Source organism: Pongo pygmaeus, chromosome 11, assembly GCF_028885625.2.
Source record: "Pongo pygmaeus isolate AG05252 chromosome 11, NHGRI_mPonPyg2-v2.0_pri, whole genome shotgun sequence".
Classification (NCBI taxonomy): domain Eukaryota; kingdom Metazoa; phylum Chordata; class Mammalia; order Primates; family Hominidae; genus Pongo; species Pongo pygmaeus.
This window is the reverse complement of record NC_072384.2, coordinates 130,427,504-130,450,091: the sequence shown is the minus strand read 5'-3', so window position 1 is coordinate 130,450,091 and position 22,588 is coordinate 130,427,504. Positions and strand designations below refer to the sequence as shown.

Here is a 22,588-nt window from a genome sequence, read left to right as displayed (position 1 = left end):
TGTTTGTCAACACCTGCTCTAGACTAAAAATTCTAATAATGACTTATGGTCTAAATTTTGGGATTAATGGTGGATATTCAACCAAAATTAAATGGAAATACAAATCAGTTCACATGATGGGTAAAGCCAAGAGAATGCCTAGCTTCAGGCTTGGCTGGATCCAGAGGTCAAATGAAGACAGCACTTGCAATCTCACATCTTGTGACCTCCCTCAGACTCTCCCTTTACAATAAAAGAGGATCATATCTACTCATTTATATATCAACATTTAAGGAAGTCCCTGATTTCCTTGGGTTATATATCTGTCCTTGAATGAATCAGTTTGGTGGAGGAGAAAAAAGGGTGATGATGGTGAGGATTGGTGTTTGACCCTCTTGTGTAATTGTAGGAATGTGTTGGAAAAGACATTTCCAATGGTACCACATGGAGAAGAGGTAGGAGATAGCTCTCCAGAGAACTTTAAAAATAAATAAGCAGTGCGCTCAGAGAAAGAGTTTCTGTGCATTAAAAATAGGTGTGTGTACTTGATCATCTAAAGTCACTTTAAAATGCATGTGTAAGTTGGAAGATAACAGTAATTATTTGAATGGAATAATTACTTATGGAATGAAGATCTTAAATCAGCTTCCCTCACCTCTTCGTCCCTGCCCGATTTTTATAGAGCCTTATCAAATACATTGACATTGATGTTTGCTTTGACTTATATAACAGAAGGAATCTTGAAGAAGCTGGAAAGTTTACTGATTTCATTGCTAAAATACTTTATCACGGTGGGGGAGACTATATTTTGATTGTGGGACTGTGTAATAGGTCTGATATGTGTATCTCAGATTACCATATGAAAGATTAACATGCCTTCACATAGATCATGTAAGAATGGAAGATAGCGTGAAAACAGGACAGCAAAGATTTGTTACTCGGTTGTCTATTTCTAATTTTTAAGTAACGTAACATAACTAAGAGTAAAAGCCATTCCAGTATTGGTAGTGACCTACCTTTGGTGACTCCTTTTAAGTAGGCAGACATATTACGTGAGCTCATTTCTCCTGCAAAATGATGAGGTTGGAATCATTAAATAATAGTCTAATGTAATGAGAAGTACATTTTAAAATTTATAAAATTTCAAGTAGACAAGGAAAGTAAATCATGTAAGTAGGAAGTACCCCAGGGCATCTTAACTATTCTTACATAAGAGTAAGTAAAATATCTAAGGTCATTGTCACTCCTCAATCTGATTCTCTTACAATGTTGTTTTAAAAATTCAAAGCTTGCAACTGGATACATACAGTTTTAATTATATCACATTTCGAAAGCCAAACCTTGCAAATTGCCGCTGTTTTGAAAGACTGAAACCTTGAACTTTGAATAAATCAGTTTTTTTTTTTAAATTAGGAATACATGTTCTTTTTTTTCTTTCTTTATTTTCCTCCCTTTCTTCTCCCTTCCCTTCCTTTTCTTCCTTTTCTTTTCGCAAGGTCTCGCTCTGTCATCCAGGCTGGAGTGCAGTAGTGTGATCTGTGGCCTTGGACTCCTGGGCATAAGGGATCCTCCTGCGTCAGCTTCCTAAGTAGCTGGGACTATAGACATGCATCACCATGCCCAGCTAATTTATTTTTATTTATTTATTTTTTGTGGAGACACAGGGTCTTACAGTGTTGTTGATGCTGGTCTCAAACTCCTGGGCTCACCCATTCCTCCAGCCTCAGCCTCCCAAATTGCTGGGATGTCAGGCATGAGCCACTATATCCAGCCTGTGTTTTTTGTTTGTTGTTTTGGTTTGGTTTTCTTGTGAGGGCAAGATCTGCGTTGCCCAGGCTGGTCTCAAACTCTTAGGACTCAAATGATCCTCAGGCCTTGGCCTCCCAAAGTGCTGGGATTACAGGCATGAGCCACCATGCTCAGCCTGTTTTTGTTTGTTTGTTTGTTTTATAGACACGTCTGTATTGGAGAACAGAACAATTAGGATTTTTAGGCAGAGAATACTAACTGCCAGTTTCGTCTTTATCCAGAGGTTTAAAGATTATAGGAACAAGGGCATATATACTTATACCAATATAATAATGTCAAGAATTTTGAGGAAAAGAGTACATCTACATTTATACCTAACTTCATTACACAAAACCTTTGGGGTAAGAGTATATTAATCTGACCAGTGACATTCTTGTTGAGTGGCGTCATAAAGGTAAACGATAAATGTAGTTTTGCTGCATTACAGAGCCTGGGAAAGGGGTGGGGAGAGAGGGAAGGAGGGAGGGAGGGAAGGGGTGGGGGGGAGAGAGAGAGAGAGAGAGAGAAAGAGAAAGAATAAGAGAGAATTACCTACAAGGGATCAGGAAGGACCTTTTTAGAGTAATGGAAATGTTTGTGTCTTAATGGTGATGCTGGTTATATGGGTAAATACATTTGTCAAACTCTTTGAACCACTCACAATAAGTATATTATTATCACATTTAAGTTATAGTTGAAGACAGTGTAAAAGAAAGTTAAACAGTGAAGTCTATTTTAGGACATGAATAGTGAAAGAGTAAAATAAAGTTTGATTAAAAAATATGTCATCACTTCAAATCAGCAGTGTAGCCCACAGTACATTAAGTTGAATAATTTATTTTTAATGTCACTAAATAGATGCAAAATTGTGTGCTACTGTTACTGTATCATGGTATGTATAAAGATATTTTAGTATTCATGAATGAAGTACTATGTAATACTAATGACAAGAATACAGGGGTTTTTTAAGTGCTTTGTTATAAGCAAAAACACTATTTTTTGGTGTGTTTTAATATAATGTACATTTGCGTTTTTTTCTCTCTAAACTGTACATTTGTAAGTCTACTTTAGCTTAGTCACACAAATCCGATAGAAAAGCAAGTGTAAAATTGAATACTTTCTGAAATACTATTTTAAAATAATTTATGAATTTTTAAAATATTAAATGTGATGCTAATTAGCCGAACGTATTACCAAACTAGCTCCCTAGATCTATTTCCATGCCCTGTCTCTTAGGTGACCAGACTGTGCGCCCTGACAAAGACAGCATAGGAGATCAGGCATATGATTATATCAAGTAATTCTGGCAGTATGCTATGTAGAAAACCAACCTAAAAATAAGATTGAAATTTAAGAAACTCTTAAGCCAATCATCTTTTCCCAATTAAAGTTTCATTCTTTGATTCTTTTATGTCAGCTTCACCTGTTTAGATAATCTTTCACGAAAGTTATTTTGAAAAAGGCCCAAAAGATATAGTTTAGATGTCTAAAAGGTAATGCCTGTCTAAACATAGATTTTTATCTTCATAGCTTCTGTTTCATGTTTGCAGATTCTTGAATAAGTTGATTTTTCACTTAGCAACTCTCCTTTTAAGTCTGTTGTAAAGACCATCCCAAGTTGAATGAACTGAAGTTTTAATTTGAGTCTAAAAGATCAAGAAAATGTCTAGAATCCTTTTTACTGTTTCTCTCCCAGTTCTTTTACTGCTGCTTTTTCCCAAAGGAGTAAAGAATTGTTTTTCCCCTTTAAAGCAATGAAATCAGCAAAATTAAAACTTCCTGAAAAGAAGCAAGTGACCAGGACCAATGGTATAATTAATTAGTCTCTGAAAAAGTTAACAGCTGTTTAAGATGGTACTGAGTTCTCATGGAAATGTGATTGGTAACTTTGGAGACCTTTCATTGCTGGAGGTCTTTGTTTAGATTGACTGTACTGCCTAGTATGTCATTTGTGGTAACACTGGGAGGGTTGGGCAACGGTGGATGCTGTCTTGGCTTTCTTATTGTTCATAAAATAGTAATAAACTTTACTTAATTGATACACCGTTTTCGAGCCTATTGACCTGTAAAGGCGTTAGTTAGTTTCCAGAATAACATGTAAACTGTGCTTAATTGACTCTCCCCCCTAATTATACAGTATTTTATAAATTAGACTTCCTAATAACCTTCAGTCCTAGTGCATGTACCTTTCTGATGGGTGGTATAACTCATTTTGTTCTCTCATACCTTATTGATGAGCCTTATATAAACTAACTGAAATGAGACAATATAAGAGCAGTATAACAAAGTTGATAAACTCAATGACGTTTAGTAAGTTCTTGAAATAAATGGTATATACAAAAAAACTCACCTTTGTTAGTGGAGAAGAGGAGCAGGAGAGAAAAGAACTTTGAAAGAGGAGAGATAGGCAGCACTGTGGGGATAGCTTGGGTCAAGGTTGGGCCCAAGTGAGAAGACCGATCCTGAACTGGAGTGCCAAGTACCATTAGCTTTTTCATTATGAATAGGCTGTGGAAATAAAGCTAGCAATACTGCTGGAGAGGTTATAAAAATATTTTGTCAAGTTTTGAACACGATGACCTGAAGAATTTTATAATTTTTAATTAGTGATAATTTCTCATTATAAAATTACACTTTTCCATTTTCTGTGGATAGGTTTAAGAAAATCTACGAAGAAACGCAGTGAGTCTCCACCTGCTGAGCTCCCCAGTTTGAGGCGGAGCACACGCCAAAAGACCACGGGCTCCTGTGCTAGTACCAGGTAATTTGTTTTTTTTTTTTTTCGTTTATAGTGAGTCCATTTGTATTCTGTTGCTCAGTTTCAACTTTCATCAAAATACTTAACTCCATAGGTTGTTTTTTGTTTTGTTTTGTTTTGTTTTGTTTTTTGACGGAGTCTTGCTCTTGTCACCCAGGCTGGAGTGCAGTGGCGCGATCTTGGCTCACTGCAACCTGCTGCGCCCCCCGGGCTCAGGTGGTTCTGCCTTAGCCTCCCTAGTAGCTGGGATTACAGGTGCCTGCCACCCCACCCAGCTAATTTTTTTATTTTTAGTAGAGATGCGGTTTCACCATGTTGGCCAGGCTAGTCTCCAACTCCCAACCTCAAGTGATCCACCCTCCTCAGCCTCTCACAGTGCTGGGATTACAGGCATGAGCCACCGTGCCCGATGATTTTTAAAAAATTATTTAAATTTTTTTTTACTTGAGTAAAGACATATTCTAACATAACTGGTATTATCTTTGTGAATTTCTCCGCAATATTTATTTACATGTTTTTACTAAGTTTTAATCATTCTATTTCTTGACGATACTTTTATCTTCTACTTTTCCTTTGTTGTTACACTGTTTTCACAATACCATTGACAGTAGCAGGACCTTTGGCTGTTTACAGAGTTCTGGTCTGCCAAATACACTTCTAATGCGCATCTTTGTGCAGATTTGGGTTGTTTTTAAAAGGTAGTTAAATTTCCCAATAGTGTGATTAATGAATCAAAAAGGATACCTGTTTTAATGGCTGTACTGTTGCCCAATTGGTTTCTAAAAGTGTTAGAACCAATTGCTAAGTTTAATGAATGGAGGGGGAAATTTACTTAATTTTTATGTTATAACACCTTTCTCTCAAGAAAAAGCGTAGTTATTATGTGTGTCCTCTCGCATCTCCAATTCTAGATTCTAGTTGCTGTAGATCTCATTTTCAAAACAACTTTGATGTGATACAGTTAATATCTCATATACCTTTATTAACTGATTGAGAATCTTAGCCTAAAGGTAAAAATCTGCAACTTCCTCTCAGCTTTTCAGGCTTGGTCGGTTAGTCAGGTGCCATTCTGCTGCTAATTATTCAGTAGCTATATATGAGTTCTCCGTCTTTGTATAGTCATGCCACTTTTTTCTTTTCTTTTTTTTTTTTTTTGAGACAGAGTCTCACTCTGTCGCCGAGGCTGAAGTGCAGTGGCACAATCTCGGCTCACTGCAAACTCTGCCTCCCGGGTTCACGCCATTCTCCTGCCTCAGCCTCCTGAGTAGCTGGGACTACAGGCGTCCGCCACCACGCCCAGCTAATTTTTTTTGTATTTTTAGTAGAGACGGGGTTTCACCATGTTAACCGGGATGGTCTCGGTCTCCTGACCTCGTGATCCGCCTGCCTCGGCCTCCCAAAGTGCTGGGATTACAGGTGTGAGCCACCGTGCCCAGCCAGTCATGCCACTTTTAATGAGGAGGACATGTTCTGAGATATGTGTCATTAGGTGATTTTGCCATGCAAACATCATGGAGAACACTTAAAACAAACCTAGATAGTATAGCTTACTACACATCTAGGCCGTGTGGTAGCCTGTTGCTCCTAGCCACAAACCTGTAAAACATGTTACCTTACAGAATACTGTAGACAGTTGTAACACAATGGCAAGCATTTATGCATCTAAACATATCTAAACATAGAAAAGGTACAGTAAAAATAGGGTATTAATAATCTTGCAGGACCACGGTCATATACATGGTTCGTCCTTGACAGAAACAACATTATGCAGCACACGACTGTAGCTTGTTCCCTCTAGTAAATGCATCAACACTAGTAATGGGGGGGGGTGGGGGGGGGCGGGAATGATTTTAGTTTACTTTTTCCCACTCAGGTTAGCAGAAAGGTCTTTCCACTTCTTTTGGTTCTTATATCTACTCTTGGCAGTGTTACAATAGTGACGTAAGTAAACAGTAGAAGTTGGTGCCTATAAGTAATAAGAAACATAGCCTTGCCACCTTAAATCTTTTCCACCTGCTTTTAAATTTTTTAGATTGTTTAAAATTTCTGGATTTAGTACACCTGTTTGCTTTTGAGGTTGCATAGCAACTTTTCTGAGGATTTCTGAAGAAACTTCTTAGTTTTCCAGAGTTTTTGTCCTATTTTGGGCCAAATTTTGCATCTTAATTACTCAAGGTTTAGTCTGAGATGCAAACTGAATTTATTGTGTCTGAAAATTAATTTTAAGCCGTATGCGAAGTCAGGTAATCTAGTGTTGTAATTGTCTTGCTTGCTCTGCTGTTCTCTGCAACCCTCTCTCCTTCTACTCATGATAATTTGCGCGTGCGAAATTACCCACTGAGGCATGATCATGCTGTGCGCAGGCCGTCTAATCTAGCCACCTGCTTGAAGTGCTCTTCATGGCAAATCTTTTCTGAATTAGTTGAGATTCTGCTTAGCAGGTGCCTTGGTCACCTACTAAGGGTGTCCTTGTTTCTCTTTAGAGTAGCACTCCTCGAGGGCAGCAGCCCTATGTATCCGAAGTGGTCAGCCCAGTGTGCTGGTGGAGATTAAATCTTAAATGAGTGAATTTGAATCCCACTAATTTGTAGCTTTGTAAAATGGGTTGGGAATGAGCTGTTTCCTTGTGAAGGAAAGATTAGTTAAGCAGATTTCTATGTAGGGAAGCTTTTTCTGTAATGAGAATAAACTCTTCCAGTGCTCTCAGGTAAGCCAGAGCCTTCCTTTGTAGGTCAGTTGTGCCTGCTTCTCTCACTTTACTGTAGTGTGACTTTAGTCTAAAACATGTCTTTAGTAACAGGTTTCTGCCTTTCTTGAGATAATTTGGGAAGCTTTTGTTTAAATGCTATCAAGTTTGAATAATTTTGGGGGAAGTATTTTTGCTTCTCCCCGGTTTGCTTACTGATTTCGCTATTGAAGGAGAAAAAAAGGTTTATCATCAATAAAATGTAATTTTCTATAGGAGAAATAAGTGGTCATTCTTTTTCCATAATTTATTCTGTGTCTCTGTCCTAGATGAATGTCTTTCCCAAATGTTATCTGTATTTATTAATAATATTAAATCCATAACTTAAAGAATGGAGTTATTCATTATTAGGATAGTGATTTTTGTATGATTTAGGTAATCTGGAACACAGGGGCTAGGAATTTTTTTCCCATCTCCTCCTCCTCTCTTCCTCGCATTCTCAGTGTTAATCTGCAGTTCTTTTGTATAATTTTTTTGTTGTTGTTGCTGCCAAGATGGAGTGCAGTGGCATGATCTCGGCTCACTGCAACCTCTGCCTCCCAGGTTCGAGCAATTCTCTTGTCTTGGCCTCCCAAGTAGCTGGGATTACAGGCGCCCGCCACCACACCTGGCTAATTTTTGTATTTTTAGTAGAGACAGGGTTTCATTATATTGGTCAGGCTGGTCTTGAACTCCTGAGCTCAGGTGATCCACCTGCCTCAGCCTCCCAAAGTGCTGGGATTACAGGCGTGAGCTACCGCACCCAGCCAGTATTAATATATTAATCCACTATTTACCCTGGAAATGATGCTGTATTTTAAATGAATTGAATTTTCTCTGCAGGAAGAGTCACTTTTCTGTTTAGCTGGAAGTGTTTTAAAAATCATTTCTGTTTCTGAGGATGACAACAGCTCACAGTAACACAAAAGCTTGTATTGTAAATGCAATATAACTTGGAAGAATTTTAAATATACAAAGTCTTGGTTGTTATACATGGTGATTTTCTGCACTTACTTTTATTTAAAAAGAGGACGAAGAAGAAACTGGCTTTGTGCTCCATGAATTTGAGCTTTGTGTTGTGTATACATTGCTCCTGGTTCACTGGTAATGCTGCCCATGATGACATTTTTCTGTTGTAGTCGGCGAGGCTCTGGCCTGGGCAAAAGAGGAGCAGCTGAAGCTCGTCGACAGGAGAAAATGGCAGACCCTGAAAGCAACCAGGAGGCAGTAAATTCTTCAGCTGCTCGGACAGATGAAGCTCCCCAAGGAGCTGCAGGTAGATTGGTACTTCTTAGCTTTAAAATGCGTTTCTGTCTTTTACAGATTTGATGGGCGGAGGGAGGGAAGTATGCTAGGTGTTACTATCGTATAAACTTCTTGTTCTGTTTTGTTTTACTTTACCAGTTTGATATTTTGATTAGTTGGATTTGGTTGCCATTTTAAAATTCTCATCCAAATTTGCACTAATTACATTCAAAAGGCTTTTAGGAAGAAGTAAACTCTGTTTAAGCTTTTTATATATTGACTAGTATGTATAACTGCCCATTGATTGAAAGAATTTAAATTCATAGTAAAAATGTAAGGATGTAGTTTAAATTGCTTCACACATATATAAATTTTTATTTAGAATTTTTGTAAGCCCTAAAATACAAGTATTCAGTTTGAACCTTAGCTGTTAAGAATAGCATTTATATTGTTAATGGGCTTCTCATTTTTATTCTTGATATATTAGAAGCACAAAATTAAGGCTTTTCTCTCAGCTTTAAATATGTACCCATTACCTGTACCAAAACAAGGCTAATACTTCAACTATTCATTCTGGCTGATGGATATCAAAATGTAGTTTCTATTGACATTTCTCAATGACATGAACAACAGATAAAAAAATGTTAAAGTCAATCACTATAGGCTTATATGTATGAGTCCCTTAAATCAGATGATACACACAGGTTTAGATACAGGCATATACTTCCTTTTGGACAAAGATATTTCAGATACTATTGTTTACTATTAGGATACGTTGTCATTTTCTTTAATGTCTGTGGTTGATCATATGTCATAGTTTGCCAGGAAGGTTGTGATTTACCCGCTATTGATGTCTTCTTGTTTTGTCTAGCTTAGCATTTTTTTCTTTTAAGCACTACACTTTCTTAGTTTTATATGATAAATTATATGGTGGGAGAGGAGTTTTTTTTTCCCATATTTGTTTTCCTAGAATAGTTTTTTTGAAGGTTCAAATGGTAGATATTTGGAAAGTCCATTTCATTGCAACTCATTAAAACTGGTTGTGACTCACAGTCTGTCCCAGTGTTGTATGCTCCTTCCCAGTCTTTTAATGTTTATTTGAAGCCTGAATGTGGAAATGGGGCAATTCCCAAATGGGTGACAGAAAAGGAGCTGCAGGCTATTAATGTAGACTCACTACAGTAATTATTATAACTAATATACAGTGTACACTACATTGCAGTCCAGCCATAGTATTAAGCACTTTACATATATTCTCATTTAATATTCCAAACAACCTGCTGAGGTATGAGTGCTGTTATTACCATTTTTTAAGTGAGGAAAAACGGAGACAAACATTGCTTATGCTTGCTCAGGGTTACAAGCTGTGATGTGTGACTTCCCAAAGCCAGGCATATTTGTAACAGCATTGTTGTCTAATGCAGTTACAAGAGTTTATATAATTTATACGAATATATAATTGAAGGCTGGAATGGGAACGGGGTGTAAAATTTTGTTCCCCTATTTATTTACCTAAGAGGATAAAAGCATACAGGAATCAGGCTCATCCGACTGCCTTTCTAAACACTTCCAGGCATTCCATTGTCATTTATGTTTGAAATTACAGTGTGATACAGTTGTTTCCCAAGCTGTGTATTGTAGCTGGTGATAAAAAATACATGTGGCTTGTGCACTTGTATTGGAAGACTGACTTCATTACATTTTGGAGGATAGATCTCTTATGAATTATAGGAATTTCTCTGCTGACTCATGAAAGTATTTATGGGGAAATAAGCTAATTATTTAACAGCTTTACGTTAAGTTCTTCATGATAATGTGCTTTAGCTTCTGCATGTGTAAAATGGGAATGTAAAAGAAAATACAAACCTAAATTAGTATGGTGTATAGGTTTGTGGACTTAGAGCTCCTTTTGACAAGTAAACCTTTTCGGATAGTGCTTGTATAGTCGATATAAGACTCCATTGGAAACATTTATTTGGAAATAATGTTGTTGTTATTTTAAAAAGCCCAACCACATTAGCTCTTCATGTAAGAAATGCTAGCTTTTGAAGTTGAAAGTGTAGTGTTTGCCACACTTTCCCACGAGTCAGAGGCAGACTCCTGTGCGTTTTTTTTTTCTTCTTTGAGGAAAAGTTTCTCTCTGTTGCCCAGGTTGGAGTGCTGTGTTGCAATCTCAGCTCACTGCAGCCTCTGCCTCCTGGGTTCAAGTGATTCTCTTGCCTCAGCCTCCTAAGTAGTTGGGACTACAGGCGCCTGCCACCACAGCCGGCTAATTTTTGTATTTTTAGTGCAGAAGGGATTTCACCATGTTGGCCAGGCTGCTGTCCAACTCCTGACCTCAAGTAATCTGCCCACCTTGGCCTCCCAAAGTGTTAGGATTACAGGCGTGAGCCTCCGCACCTGGTCTCCTATGCATTCTTAGATTTGGACATAATCGGAACTGTACAGACCTTTATAGTGTTGATAAAGTCTTGCAAATGCTAGGGGTACTAAAGTAAGGAATGAACTATTTTTCTTTATGCTTGTAAAATAATGTCAGCTTCATTTTGCATTGGGTAGGTTTATAGTTTCAGAAGAAATGATCAGGGTTAGATCACATAAAGAAAGTGGTCCAATTTTGTTAACTTTGCATCAATTGGTTAAAGTATAAAAACTTGTCACTCCATAATAGAATGTTTGTATTCTGATTTAGACAGTATCTCTCCAGTGTTTTCACTTGTGTGTATTGGAAACTGTCTTACACGGTACTGTGAAGACAGGCTGAGACTAAACGGGAAATATCTGTTGAAAATGTGGCATTGGATTTTATCTACTGATAGTCACATTTTTATATTTGACTCTGGGAACAAATCTGGCCTATGTCTTAAGGAGGTTTGAAGCCTTGATGAAAGAACTGTAGCTGACTCCTGTTGATTAATTACATTTTCGTGTCTGCGTGACCTTACAGAACAGCTATCTCTATACTGCTACTTAAATTAGCCAGAGGCTTGGCTGGTTTAGGTCTTCTAATTTTGTAAAACATACAAAACTAGTAGTTTTTTTGTTTTGTTTGTTTTGTTTTGGTAAAAGCAAACTAATTTTGTAAAACATACAAAAATAGTTTTTATATATGTTTTACAAAATTAGATAACTCATAACTCATATCTAAACTCCCACTTTAGATAACCTAAACTACTTCATAAAAGGGAACAAAAGCTTAATACTTGCTATCAGAGGTATGGCGAAAGAATCCTTTTCTTCACAGTTAGTTTCCAATTTCTGTCAAAACCAGCACCCTACCCTCTACTGATAATCAGACTTCTGGCAGTAGCTCACACCTGTAACTCCAACATTCGGAGGCCGAGGCAGGTGGATCACTTGAGTTCAGGAGTCTGAGATCAGCCTGGGCAACATGGTGAAACCGTGTCTCTACAAAAAAATACAAAACTTAGCCAGGCTTGGTGGCATGTGCCTGTGGTACCAGCTACTCAGGAGGCGGAGGCGGGAGGATTGCTTGAGCCCTGGAGGCGGAAGTTGCAGTGAGCTGTGAATTGCACCATTGCACTTCAGCTTGGGCAAGACAGCAAGACCCTGTCTCAAAAAATAAAAAAGATTCTGTGGCTCCCCAAAGGTTGAGTAGAACCTCAGCATCTCTTTTAATTATGTTCTTCTATAGGTTTTATGTTTTGATTAATTGATGTCTTTGTGGCAGTGCAGTTTGAAATATTCATTATGAAAATCATTAGAATAAAATGTTTAAGAAGTAATGTTAGGTAGAAACCTTTAATGGTTGTAGGTCTGGAGAACATTTTAAAGTAAAATCAAATAGATTCTCTGATTAATAAACTTAAAAACCCAGCAGTACTTTAACAGGTTAGATTTCTGTGTGTTTGTTTTTTAATGTGTGGGCTCCAGAGTGTGTTTTAAAAATACCCACCATTTCATTTGTTAAAACTTGGTATTTGCTTCCTACATAGATGGAATAGTGTTAAGATAAGTTTAAGAGCCATTTCAGTTATTATTGTACCTAGTAACAGTGTTCGTTAACAGCATTTCTGTATAATGTGAAGAAGCAACTGTATTTGAATTAAAAATCACTGCTAAAGAATATATTTGAGTCATACAACCTGTGAAGTCAGACTTCCTGAGTTCAGATCTCTCGTCCATAACTAGCTATCTGACCTTGGCCAAGTATGCTCAAAGTCACAAAACCTTAGTTTCCTTATGTGCATGATGATTATAATACCTTTTGTACAGTTATGAGGAAACTTAGACAATGCCTGTGTTGTATGGTAAGCATTTCATAAATGCTGCCTACCTGTAAGTAGCATTATAGTGCGTAGTTATTGGTTAATTTCCTTTTTCTTTACCAGAAGTGTGGATTTTGCCCAACCTTTATACAACTTCATTATTTCTGATAAATCTGTCTCTCTATGGCTCTAAACCTTTCGGAGTGGTGGGGGAGTTTCCAACATTTTTGTAAAAGGCCAGGTAGTAAATGTTTTATGCTTTATGTAGTCTCTGTTGCAAGTACTCAATTCTGTAATTATAGCGTGAAAGCAGCCACAGACTTGTAAATGAATGAGTACAGCTATGTTCTAATAAAATTTTTATTTACAAAACCATGTGGTGGACTGGATTTGGCCTTTGGGCCATATTTTGCTGACCCTGTTCTAAACCATAAGTTTTTCTAAGAATTTTTTTTTTTAATCCCAATAACGAAGTTACATAGAAAATACTTAATGGTGTGTGAAGAGAATGGTAATATGAAAATACAGTCAGTGGCTGGTATTTTGGCATCTTTTTCTTCAGACAAGCTCTTTAAATTCACATATGTTATTCACACATGCCTCTTTAACAATTATGACAAAAATATTCTTCCTGGCTTGCATTCTGTCACAATCTGTGCAGTATATAGGGCTTAAGGTATTGTGGAAGAGCTTATGTAGATCAGTCATCTGTGTTAAAACAAACAAACAAACAAACAAACAAAAAAAAACCTTTGACCTCAGCAGACAACACAGCGGCACAATTAACTGCTAGTTTTGCAGGAATATGGTTTTACTTCCTGTTCAGATTTATAATAGACTCTACCTCCATTAGCTTAGACTGGTTTTTCGTCATTGTTGGTCAGGTCAGTATTTCGATTAATAGTATCCTGAGTCTTAACTCTTCATTTCACACTAGTTTTGACACTTTAGTTGCCCTGTCTTTCATACTTTTTGTTTTTGTTTTGAGACAGAGTCTGGCCCTGCCACTCAGGCTGGAGTGCAGTGGCACAATCATGGCACACTGCAGCCTCTACCTCCTGGGCCCAAGCAGTGCTCTCAACTCAGGCATGCCCAACTCAGTAGCTGGGACTACAAGTCTCACTATATTGCCCGGGTTGGTCTTGAATCCCTGAGCTTAAATGATCCTTCTGCCATGGTCCGCAAAGTGTTGGTATCACAGGAGTGAACCACCATGCCCAGCCTCTTTCATGCTTCATAGCAGTCATCTGTTAGTTGTAATATCTTTTTGCACCCCTGAAGTTAATGAAAACAGATAAATGATTGTATCAAGACTGTAGTCCGGGAATAAAGCAGACTTAGAAGGCAGACGTCTACATACAACATTTCCCCCAAATGTCTATTTTGCCTTTTTATTATTTTTGTTACTAATTGGCCATCTGTTAAATAATCACAATTGTTATAGCAGTATGTTCTTTATTGACTTTCAGAAGAGGGATTCAGGACATCTTAATTAAAGAACAGTTTCAAAGGCACAAGAAATTTGTCAAAAGCCACATATAAATGAAAAACAAGCATAAAAATACAGCCTTTTTAATACTAAAATAGTTGAGCTCTCCTTTCATTCCTAAAAGCTACAGGATAAAGTCTAGAAGAACAGCTGAGTGTACAGTAGCAAGACAAGTTTAATTGCCTTTATTCAATTGTAGTCCACAAAACTTTGGTTTTTCTAAGATAAGCCAGACATAATGTGTTTAAGTGCTCCTCCTAACCCTCATCTTTCCCCTCCACCCCAAGCCTCTAGTTCTGTTGCAGGGGCTGTTGGCATGACCACCTCTGGGGAGAGTGAATCAGATGATTCTGAGATGGGACGTTTGCAAGGTAAAAACAGTTATTGAGCCTATAAGAAACCATTACCATGAGCTACCTGTTAATACCATTCTTTGTTGAAATTAATTTAGTTAAATTCATTTGACCATAATCTAGCAGTACCTGCACCTCCAAGAAAAAAAAAAAAACTTTTTAGTAGCAATTTCATGATTTGGAATTGGAAGATGAGCTGTCCGCCTCTTCATGTTTACTGTTTAACTAGGTGAAGCCTTATGTATTTATTTTTGTTTAAAATTTTTTAATTGTGGTTGCATGGGTAGCTGGTTTCAGTAATAAATAAGTTAAAAATCTTGAAAAACGGATACCTTAATATATTTTTGTCTGGTATCCAGTAGCATTATGAATGCATTTAACCCACTTAGGCCTAGTGTTCCATTATTGGAACACGAAGGATGTGGGAGTTATTTATATCCTACTGCTCAAGGCCATCGCCAAGGTCTGATTTTTCACTCATGCAAAAATTCAAAAAATTGCAACCTGCAGCATAAATGGGTTTTAATAAGGCGTCCGGCCATGGTTTTTTATCTTCTTGATCATGTTTCAAAATGAATGTATAGTGTATACACAAATTGTAGGTTTTTTTAAATGTTACAAATGCTTTTACAAAAGCAGCCTAATATTATGTATGGTTGGGTATGTATTTTTATCTCATTTGATTTAAACAGATCTCAGTGTGAGGCTTACAATAAATGTATTATTTATAAATCATTTTTGATTGCTTTTAAGTTCCTGAGGGAACATACAAGTATCTCTAGGACTCAGACTCTCAGGAACACATAGTTTTTGTTTGTTTGATTGTTTTGAGACGGAGTCTCACTTGGTTGCCCAGGCTGGAGTGCAATGGCACGATCTCAGCTCACTGCAAACTCCACCTCTCGCATTCAAATGATTCTCCTGCTTCAGCCTCCTGAGTAGCTAGGATTACAGGGGCCTGCCACTGCACCTGGCTAATTTTTGTATTTTTAGTAGAGGCGGGCTTTCATCGTGTTGGCCAGGCTGGTCTTAAGCTCCTGACCTCAGGTGATCCTCTCGTCTCGGCCTCCCGAAGTGCTGGAATTACAGGTGTGAGCCACTATTCCTGGCCTGTTTTGTTTTGTTTTCACTTTTTGGAACTAATAAAAATCATATACTGTTTTCATATGGTTTTATAGGATCTGATGACCAATATCTGATTGGGAAATAATGTCATACAGAAAACAGAGCAAGGGTGCTTAACATATTAGCTCTTCAGAATATCAAAATATTTACCTTAGATTTTTCTTGAAATACTTACACATTCCTGCTGGCACTGATTTAACATATTAGGGTGATCTTGAAAGTTTGTAGCTTCTCTTAAAAGTCCAGAAAGCAAAGTAACATTGACTGAATCAGTTAAGCGAGATGAATCAGTTACTTGAAATTTTTAGATAGATCAGTTGCATGAAGTCATCTTAGTTGTTCACTCTGCCCTTCTTTTTTCTCTAGCTTTGTTAGAGGCAAGGGGTCTTCCCCCTCACCTATTTGGTCCTCTTGGTCCTCGGATGTCACAGCTTTTCCATAGAACAATTGGAAGTGGAGCTAGTAAGTAAAAATGTTCCTTCCCTGAAATCCCTCAATAATTAGCCAACTGCTATTGTTACTTGTAACCTATTGATGTAAGTATTAAGAAGTTTTTCATCAACTTTAACCCATTTTTTAAAATAAGGCTTGTGCACAATCACGCCTTAAATACAGCTTTCATTGCTGAATTATCCAGATTTTGTAGCGAGATTGATTCTGTTTGAACAAAATAAGAATAAAGAATCTCAAACAATTACATTGGTAATTATGGCACGTGATGGCATGTTTTGCATAGATTTGAAACTTGAGTTTGTCATAATGATGTATTTGTCAAGGTGAGAGGATAAAACATTAAACAGTTTGCTAGCTGAATTTTTCATAGCTTTAAATATTTGGATATAAGGATGTTGGTTCTCATGTGTACTTTTTTTTAATATATATATTTTTTGAGATGGAGTCTTGCTCTGTCATCCAGGCTGGAGTGCAGTGGCGTGATCTCAGCTTACTGCAACCTCTGCCTGTCGGGTCCAATCCTCCCACCTCAGCCTCCTGAGTAGCTGGGATTACAGGTGTGTGCCACCAAGCCCGGCTAATTTTTGTATTTTTAGTAGAGATGGGGTTTCACTGTGTTGGATGGCTGATCTCGAACTCCTGACCTCAGGTGATCCGCCCACCTTGGCCTCCTAAAGTGCTGGGATTACAGGCATGAGCCACTGTACCTGGCCTGTTTCCTTGAATTGGGATCAAAATATGATCTATACATTACAATCAGATAAGATTTTTGTTTGTTTGTTTGTTTTTAAGAGAAATTTGATTTTATTTATCACTGGGGAGAAGCCTGGAAAGGAAAAAAAAAAAAAACACTGTTGGAGTGGGTCCCTAAGGGTATTGATTTTAAAGTATCTGAAACCTGTATTTACCGTCAACCTTTACACATGAACTTAATATAAACCGTAGACTAGAACTAGAGTCAAAAACAATGCCACACCTCTTTGTGCCCATGACCCAGCTTCAACAGTGCCTACTTCATATTTAATCTTTATCTCTAGCCTCATTCTCATCCTTCGTCCCATAAGAGTTTGAAATGAATCCCAGGCATTATATACAGTCATGTGCTGCATGATGATGTTTCATTCAACAACAGATCACACACACTACATTAGTCCCACAAGATTATAATGGAGCTGAAAAATGCCTGTCGTCTAGCTAATATACAGTACAGATTTTTAAACCATACTTTTATCATTTAGAGCCAGGGATGTCCAGTCTTTTTGCTTCCCTGGGCCACATTGGAAGAAGAAGAATTGTCTTGGGCCACACATAAAATACAGTAACCGTAACTATAATAACACTAATGATAGCTGATGAGCTTAAAAAAAAATCTTACAATATTTTAAGAAACTTTACGAATTTTTGTTGGGCTGCATTCAAAGCCATCCTGGGCCATGCATTGAACAAGCTTGATTTAGAATGTACTCCTTCTACATACTAAAGAAGAACGTTAACTGTAAACCTCAGTAGTAGGTATTCCAGAAGAATGCATTGTTGTCGTAGGAGATGACAGCTTCATGCCTGTCATCACCCCTGAAGACCTTCCAGGGGGACATAAGATGTGGAGGTAGAACATAATGATACTGATCATCTTCACCCCGTGCAGGCCTAGGGTAATGTTTGTGTTTGTGTCTGAGTGTTTTAAAGACAGTTTAATAACCAAAAAAAAAAAAAAAAAAGTTTTCAAAATAGGAAAAAGCTTATACTCTACAGATATAAAGAAAGAAAATGTTTTTGTACAGCTGTTCATCGTGTTTGTGTTTTAAGCTAGTTAATACTACAAAATAGTCAAAGTTAACAAAAGTTTATGAAGTAAAAAAGTTACAGGAAACTAAAGTTAATTTCTTTTTTCTTTTTCTTTATTTTTTTGAGACGGAGTTTTGCTGTGTCGCCCAGGCTGGAGTGCAGTGGCGCAGTCTCAGCTCACTGCAACCTCCTCCTCCCAGGTTCGAGCGATTCTCCTGCCTCAGCCTCCCGAGTAGCTGGGACTACAGGCGCATGCCACCACGTCTGGCTAATTTTTTGTATTTTTATTTGAGACAGGGTTTCACTGTGTTAGCCAGGATGTTCTCGATCTCCTGCCTTGTGATCTGCCCGCCTCAGCCTCCCAAAGTGCTAGGATTACAGGCATGAGCCACTGTGCCCGGCCAGTTAATTTCTTTAAGAAAGATATTTCTTAAAAATTTAGTATACGTAAATATAGTTTACAAAATGATAGTAGTATATAGTCTAGGCTTTCACACTCACTCACCACTCACTCACTCACCTGGAGAAACTTCCATTCCTGGTAAGCTCCATTCATGGTAAGTGCCCTATACAGACGTACCATTTTTTAATCTTTTATATCATATTTTTACTGTACTTCTTCTATGTGTAGATATATTAACATATACAAATACTCATTACAACTGCCTATAGTATTCAGTAAAGTAACATGCTGTACAGGTTTCTAGCCTAGGAGCAATAGGCTGAACTAGACAGCCTAGGTGTGTAGTAGGCTGTACCATCTTGGTTTAGGTATACTCTATGATATTTACACGACACAATAGGCCAAGAAAGCATTTCTCAGAACATATCCCATTTGTTAAGTGACACCTAATTTTAATCTATAAAATTTCATCGTGTAGTTCAAGATAATGCTCCTCAAAACACACAGTCACATTATCACACTTAAAAAATAAAACAGTAATTTCTTAATAATAGATACCCAATAGATGTCAAAGCTTCATTGTCTCAATATCATAAATGTATTCCTTGCAAACTGGTTGTTGGATCTAGAGACCTCTTCAGATTGAGTTTTGAGCCTTTATCTTCTTTTCTTGGTAAGGAAAGCCTATTGAAAAGTCATAGTGTGTTCTTAGGAAGTACATAGTGTCTGTATTTTAACAAGCTGTTGAAACTAAGTACCTATGTAATAGGGGTTACAAAATGGTAGTATTTTAGACCTAATAATCACTTTTCATTTATGAGAAGTAAAGAAAGTATTAATAATTTAGTAGAAATATATAAAGGATGTCTTCTTCTCACCTTCTATTTGATTGCCTAGGACAATAGTTGATATAGGAAAAATTATTTTTCACTCTTTACTGGTTAATAAAAGGAGTGATTTTTATATCCTCCAAAGGTGCCATTGTTATATTTTTGTTTTGCTTTTTAACATGTTTGTTTTTAAGTGTAATTGTAAGCAGTGGGTTGAGACGTGTATTAAACATCTCAGTGATTTTCACTGATACTTGAATTGTCCCAGCATTGGATGATGGGACCTTTTTGAGTTTGGCTTCTGAATCTTTTGGCCATAACCTTAGTAATTTTTGATAGCCTCTTATTTTCTGGTATGACAAGATGTGCCAAACTCAGTTGACTTATTTTTTCTCCCTGCTATGATTTGGCTATGTACCCACCCGAATCTCATCTTGAATTGCAATCCCCATAATCCCCACTGGGAGGGACCCAGTGGGAGGTAATTGAATCATGGGGGTGTTTTCCCCCATGCTGTTCTCCTGATAGTGAGTTCTCACTAGATCTGATGGTTTTATAAGCATTTGGCATTTCCCCTGTTGGCACTCATTCTTTTTTCTGCTGCCCTGTGAGGAAGTGCCTTCCACTGATGGTAAGTTTCCTGAGGCCTCCCCAGCCACGCCAAACTGTGAGTCAATTAAACCTATTTTCTTTATAAATTATCCAGTCTTGGATATTTCTTCATAGAAGTGTGAGAATGGACTAATACACTCCCCATACCTGAAATTGTTCATTTCCCCATAGATCCTTGGTTTAATTTATATTTAGAGACCACAGTCTGGCATATTCATTTCTACTGGGTTGACCATTATTTCTAGACTTTTAAAAGTTGACACTGATACCACCAATTCATATTTAGGTCTACAGGGTTTTTATTTAACTTCATTAATGTTATGTCTCCTTTCTCCAATGGTGAGTGTCCTAATTCCCAATAATTATAACATAGTGACTCATTTGCTTTATCCCACAGTACAAGATTTCAAGTTGCTGCTGCAAGTATTATTATTAAAAAAGTTAAAAAGTGTTTTTATAGTTCTTTCTGTTCCTGGGATATTTTTTACTTTGTGTTAAAATTAATGTGTTTTAAAGTCATTTGAAATCCATCTCTTTGTTTATGCCACCAAGTTGGATCGGTTCATTTACTTCATTTTGCTTCTGATTTTTAGGGACTGCTTTTTAAAATTTATGTTTTGCTTTTATAATTATGTAATATTTACATAGTTCTAAAAGTCAAATCTTCAAACAACATATATTTAGAAAAATCTTATCTTCTTTTGCTTTCCATTTTCCCTGCTTCTTCCTCTCACATAATCTTTTAAATTTTATGGCTTGTCCTTTTGTTATGTACTTTAAAAAATCCATAAATATCTATATTGTCCATGGGACTGCCTTTCTCAGTTAAGAGTAGCAAACTTTATACACTTTACTTGCTTTTGACACTATGTTTTGGTGTTCAATCTTCATTGCTGCCACATGCATGTTGCATGTTCAACTGATAGGCCTTTGTAAAGCTGCCACGTTACTCCATTGTGTGGGTATACATAGTTTATTTATATAGTCCCCTGTTGGACATTTGAGTTATTTTCAGTTTTTTTTTTTTTCTATTGGCAAGGCTTCAATGAAATGTAGCTTTCGTATTTTTTCAAGCGTTATCTTTTGGACAGATTTCTAGAAGCAGGTTTGGTGCTTAAATGGGTGTAAATGCATACGATGTTTTTGTAGGTGTTGCAAACTCCCGCCATTTGGAGTTGTACCATTTTGCGTTTCCACCAGTCATGTGTGAATGACAGTACTATGGTATCAAGCTTTTGGATTTTTACCAAAATTCATTGTTTCTCTAATATTAACTTTTTTTAGTTATATATATCTTCGTATATTTCTTTTAGTGGTACCCTAGAGAGTATAATGCAAATTCATTGGTTTATTATAGCATACCTTAAATTAATACTTTATCATATCTCAAACAGTACAAGAACCTTACAACAGTTTATTAACACTTTTTACCTTCTGCCCTCCTTTATGTTTGTTGTATTTAATTTGTTTTACCTATATATGCATGTGTTATAAACTTGATAAAACGTTATTTAGAATATCTATTTTCTTTTATGTTTGCCAACATACTTAACCTTTGCAGTGCTCTTAGTTTCTTGCAGTTTCTTTTTTCTTTAAAGGATTGTTTCCTTCTAGCCTAAAGAACTTTTTTTTTTAACATAGTGTCAGACTATTAATAATGATTTCTTTCTGTGTTTGAGAAATCCTTGATGTGTCTTTATTAATTTATGAGTGAATTAATGAGATGCCATCCCACCATGTTGCCCAGGCTAGTCGCAGACCCTTGGCCTCAAGTGATCCTCCCGCTTCAGTTTCTAAGTTGCTGGGGTTACAGGCATGTGCTTTATTTGCACTTATTTTTTATTGATCCTTTTTTTTTTTTTTGAGACAAGAGTCTCCTCTGTCGCCCAGGTTGGAGTGCAGTGGCACGATCTCAGCTCCCTGCAAGCTCCGCCTCCCGGGTTCACCCGTCCTCCTGCGTCAACCTCCCGAGTAGCTGGGACTACAGGTGCCCGCCACCACACCTGGCTAATTTTTTTTATTTTTGGTAGAGATGGGGTTTCACGGTGTTAGCCAGGATGGTCTCGATCTCCTGACCTCCTGATCCACCCCACCTCGGCCTCCCAAAATGCTGGGACCACAGGCGTGAGCCACCGTGCCCGGCCAAGCCTAGGAAGCAGAGGTTGCAGTTAGCCGAGATTGGGCTACTGCAATCCAGCATGGGACCCTGTCTCAAAAAAAATGTAAAAACCACTTATTTTTTAATAGCTTTACTATATAGGGTTTAAGTGATGTTTCCTTGACCCTTAATGTGCTTTCCCTTTACTGAACTTTTGAATATGTGAGCTGATATCTTCAGTTTTAGAAAATTCTTGGTCATTCTTTCTTCTAGTATTGTTTCTCTTGTCTCATCGTCAGATTTTCTCCTTCCTTTCCTTTTGGAGAGTGTCAGGATCATACACATTTAAACTTTGCACTGCATCCAGCATGTCTCTCTGGCTCTGTTTTATTTTTGGTTTTGTTTTCAGAATTTTTTCTCTTTGCCTAGTTGGAAAACTTCCTATTGATCAGTTTTTAAATTCACTAGTTCTTTTTTCTGCTGTCTTCAATCTTTTGTTAAACCCGTCAATGAGTTCTTAATTTCAGATACGTTTTTCAGTTCTGACTAGTTTTTTGATTCTCTTTTTATAGATGCCAATCATCTGTTGAAAATCTGTATATTCTTAATTTTGTCCATCTTTGCTTGTGTTTTTAATACTTTATATTGATAAAATATTTGTCTTTTCATTCTAGAAGTATTGGTCTGCTTTTATTGTCTTTTTTTCCCCCACTTAA

General features: G+C 37.2%; 1 protein-coding gene across 50 annotated transcripts in view; it reads left to right on the top strand.

Moving 5' to 3' along the window:
- Positions 1–22,588, top strand: part of TRIP12 (thyroid hormone receptor interactor 12) — a 156,494-nt gene that overhangs the window by 78,115 nt on the left and 55,791 nt on the right. For all 50 annotated transcript variants that reach the window (XM_063648037.1, XM_063648036.1, XM_063648059.1 and 47 more), the window contains 4 exons: positions 4,423–4,528; positions 8,390–8,526; positions 14,501–14,584; positions 16,058–16,153. In XM_063648037.1, coding sequence (XP_063504107.1) covers positions 4,423–4,528; positions 8,390–8,526; positions 14,501–14,584; positions 16,058–16,153 — 423 coding nt within the window. The remainder of the gene's footprint in view (positions 1–4,422; positions 4,529–8,389; positions 8,527–14,500; positions 14,585–16,057; positions 16,154–22,588) is intronic.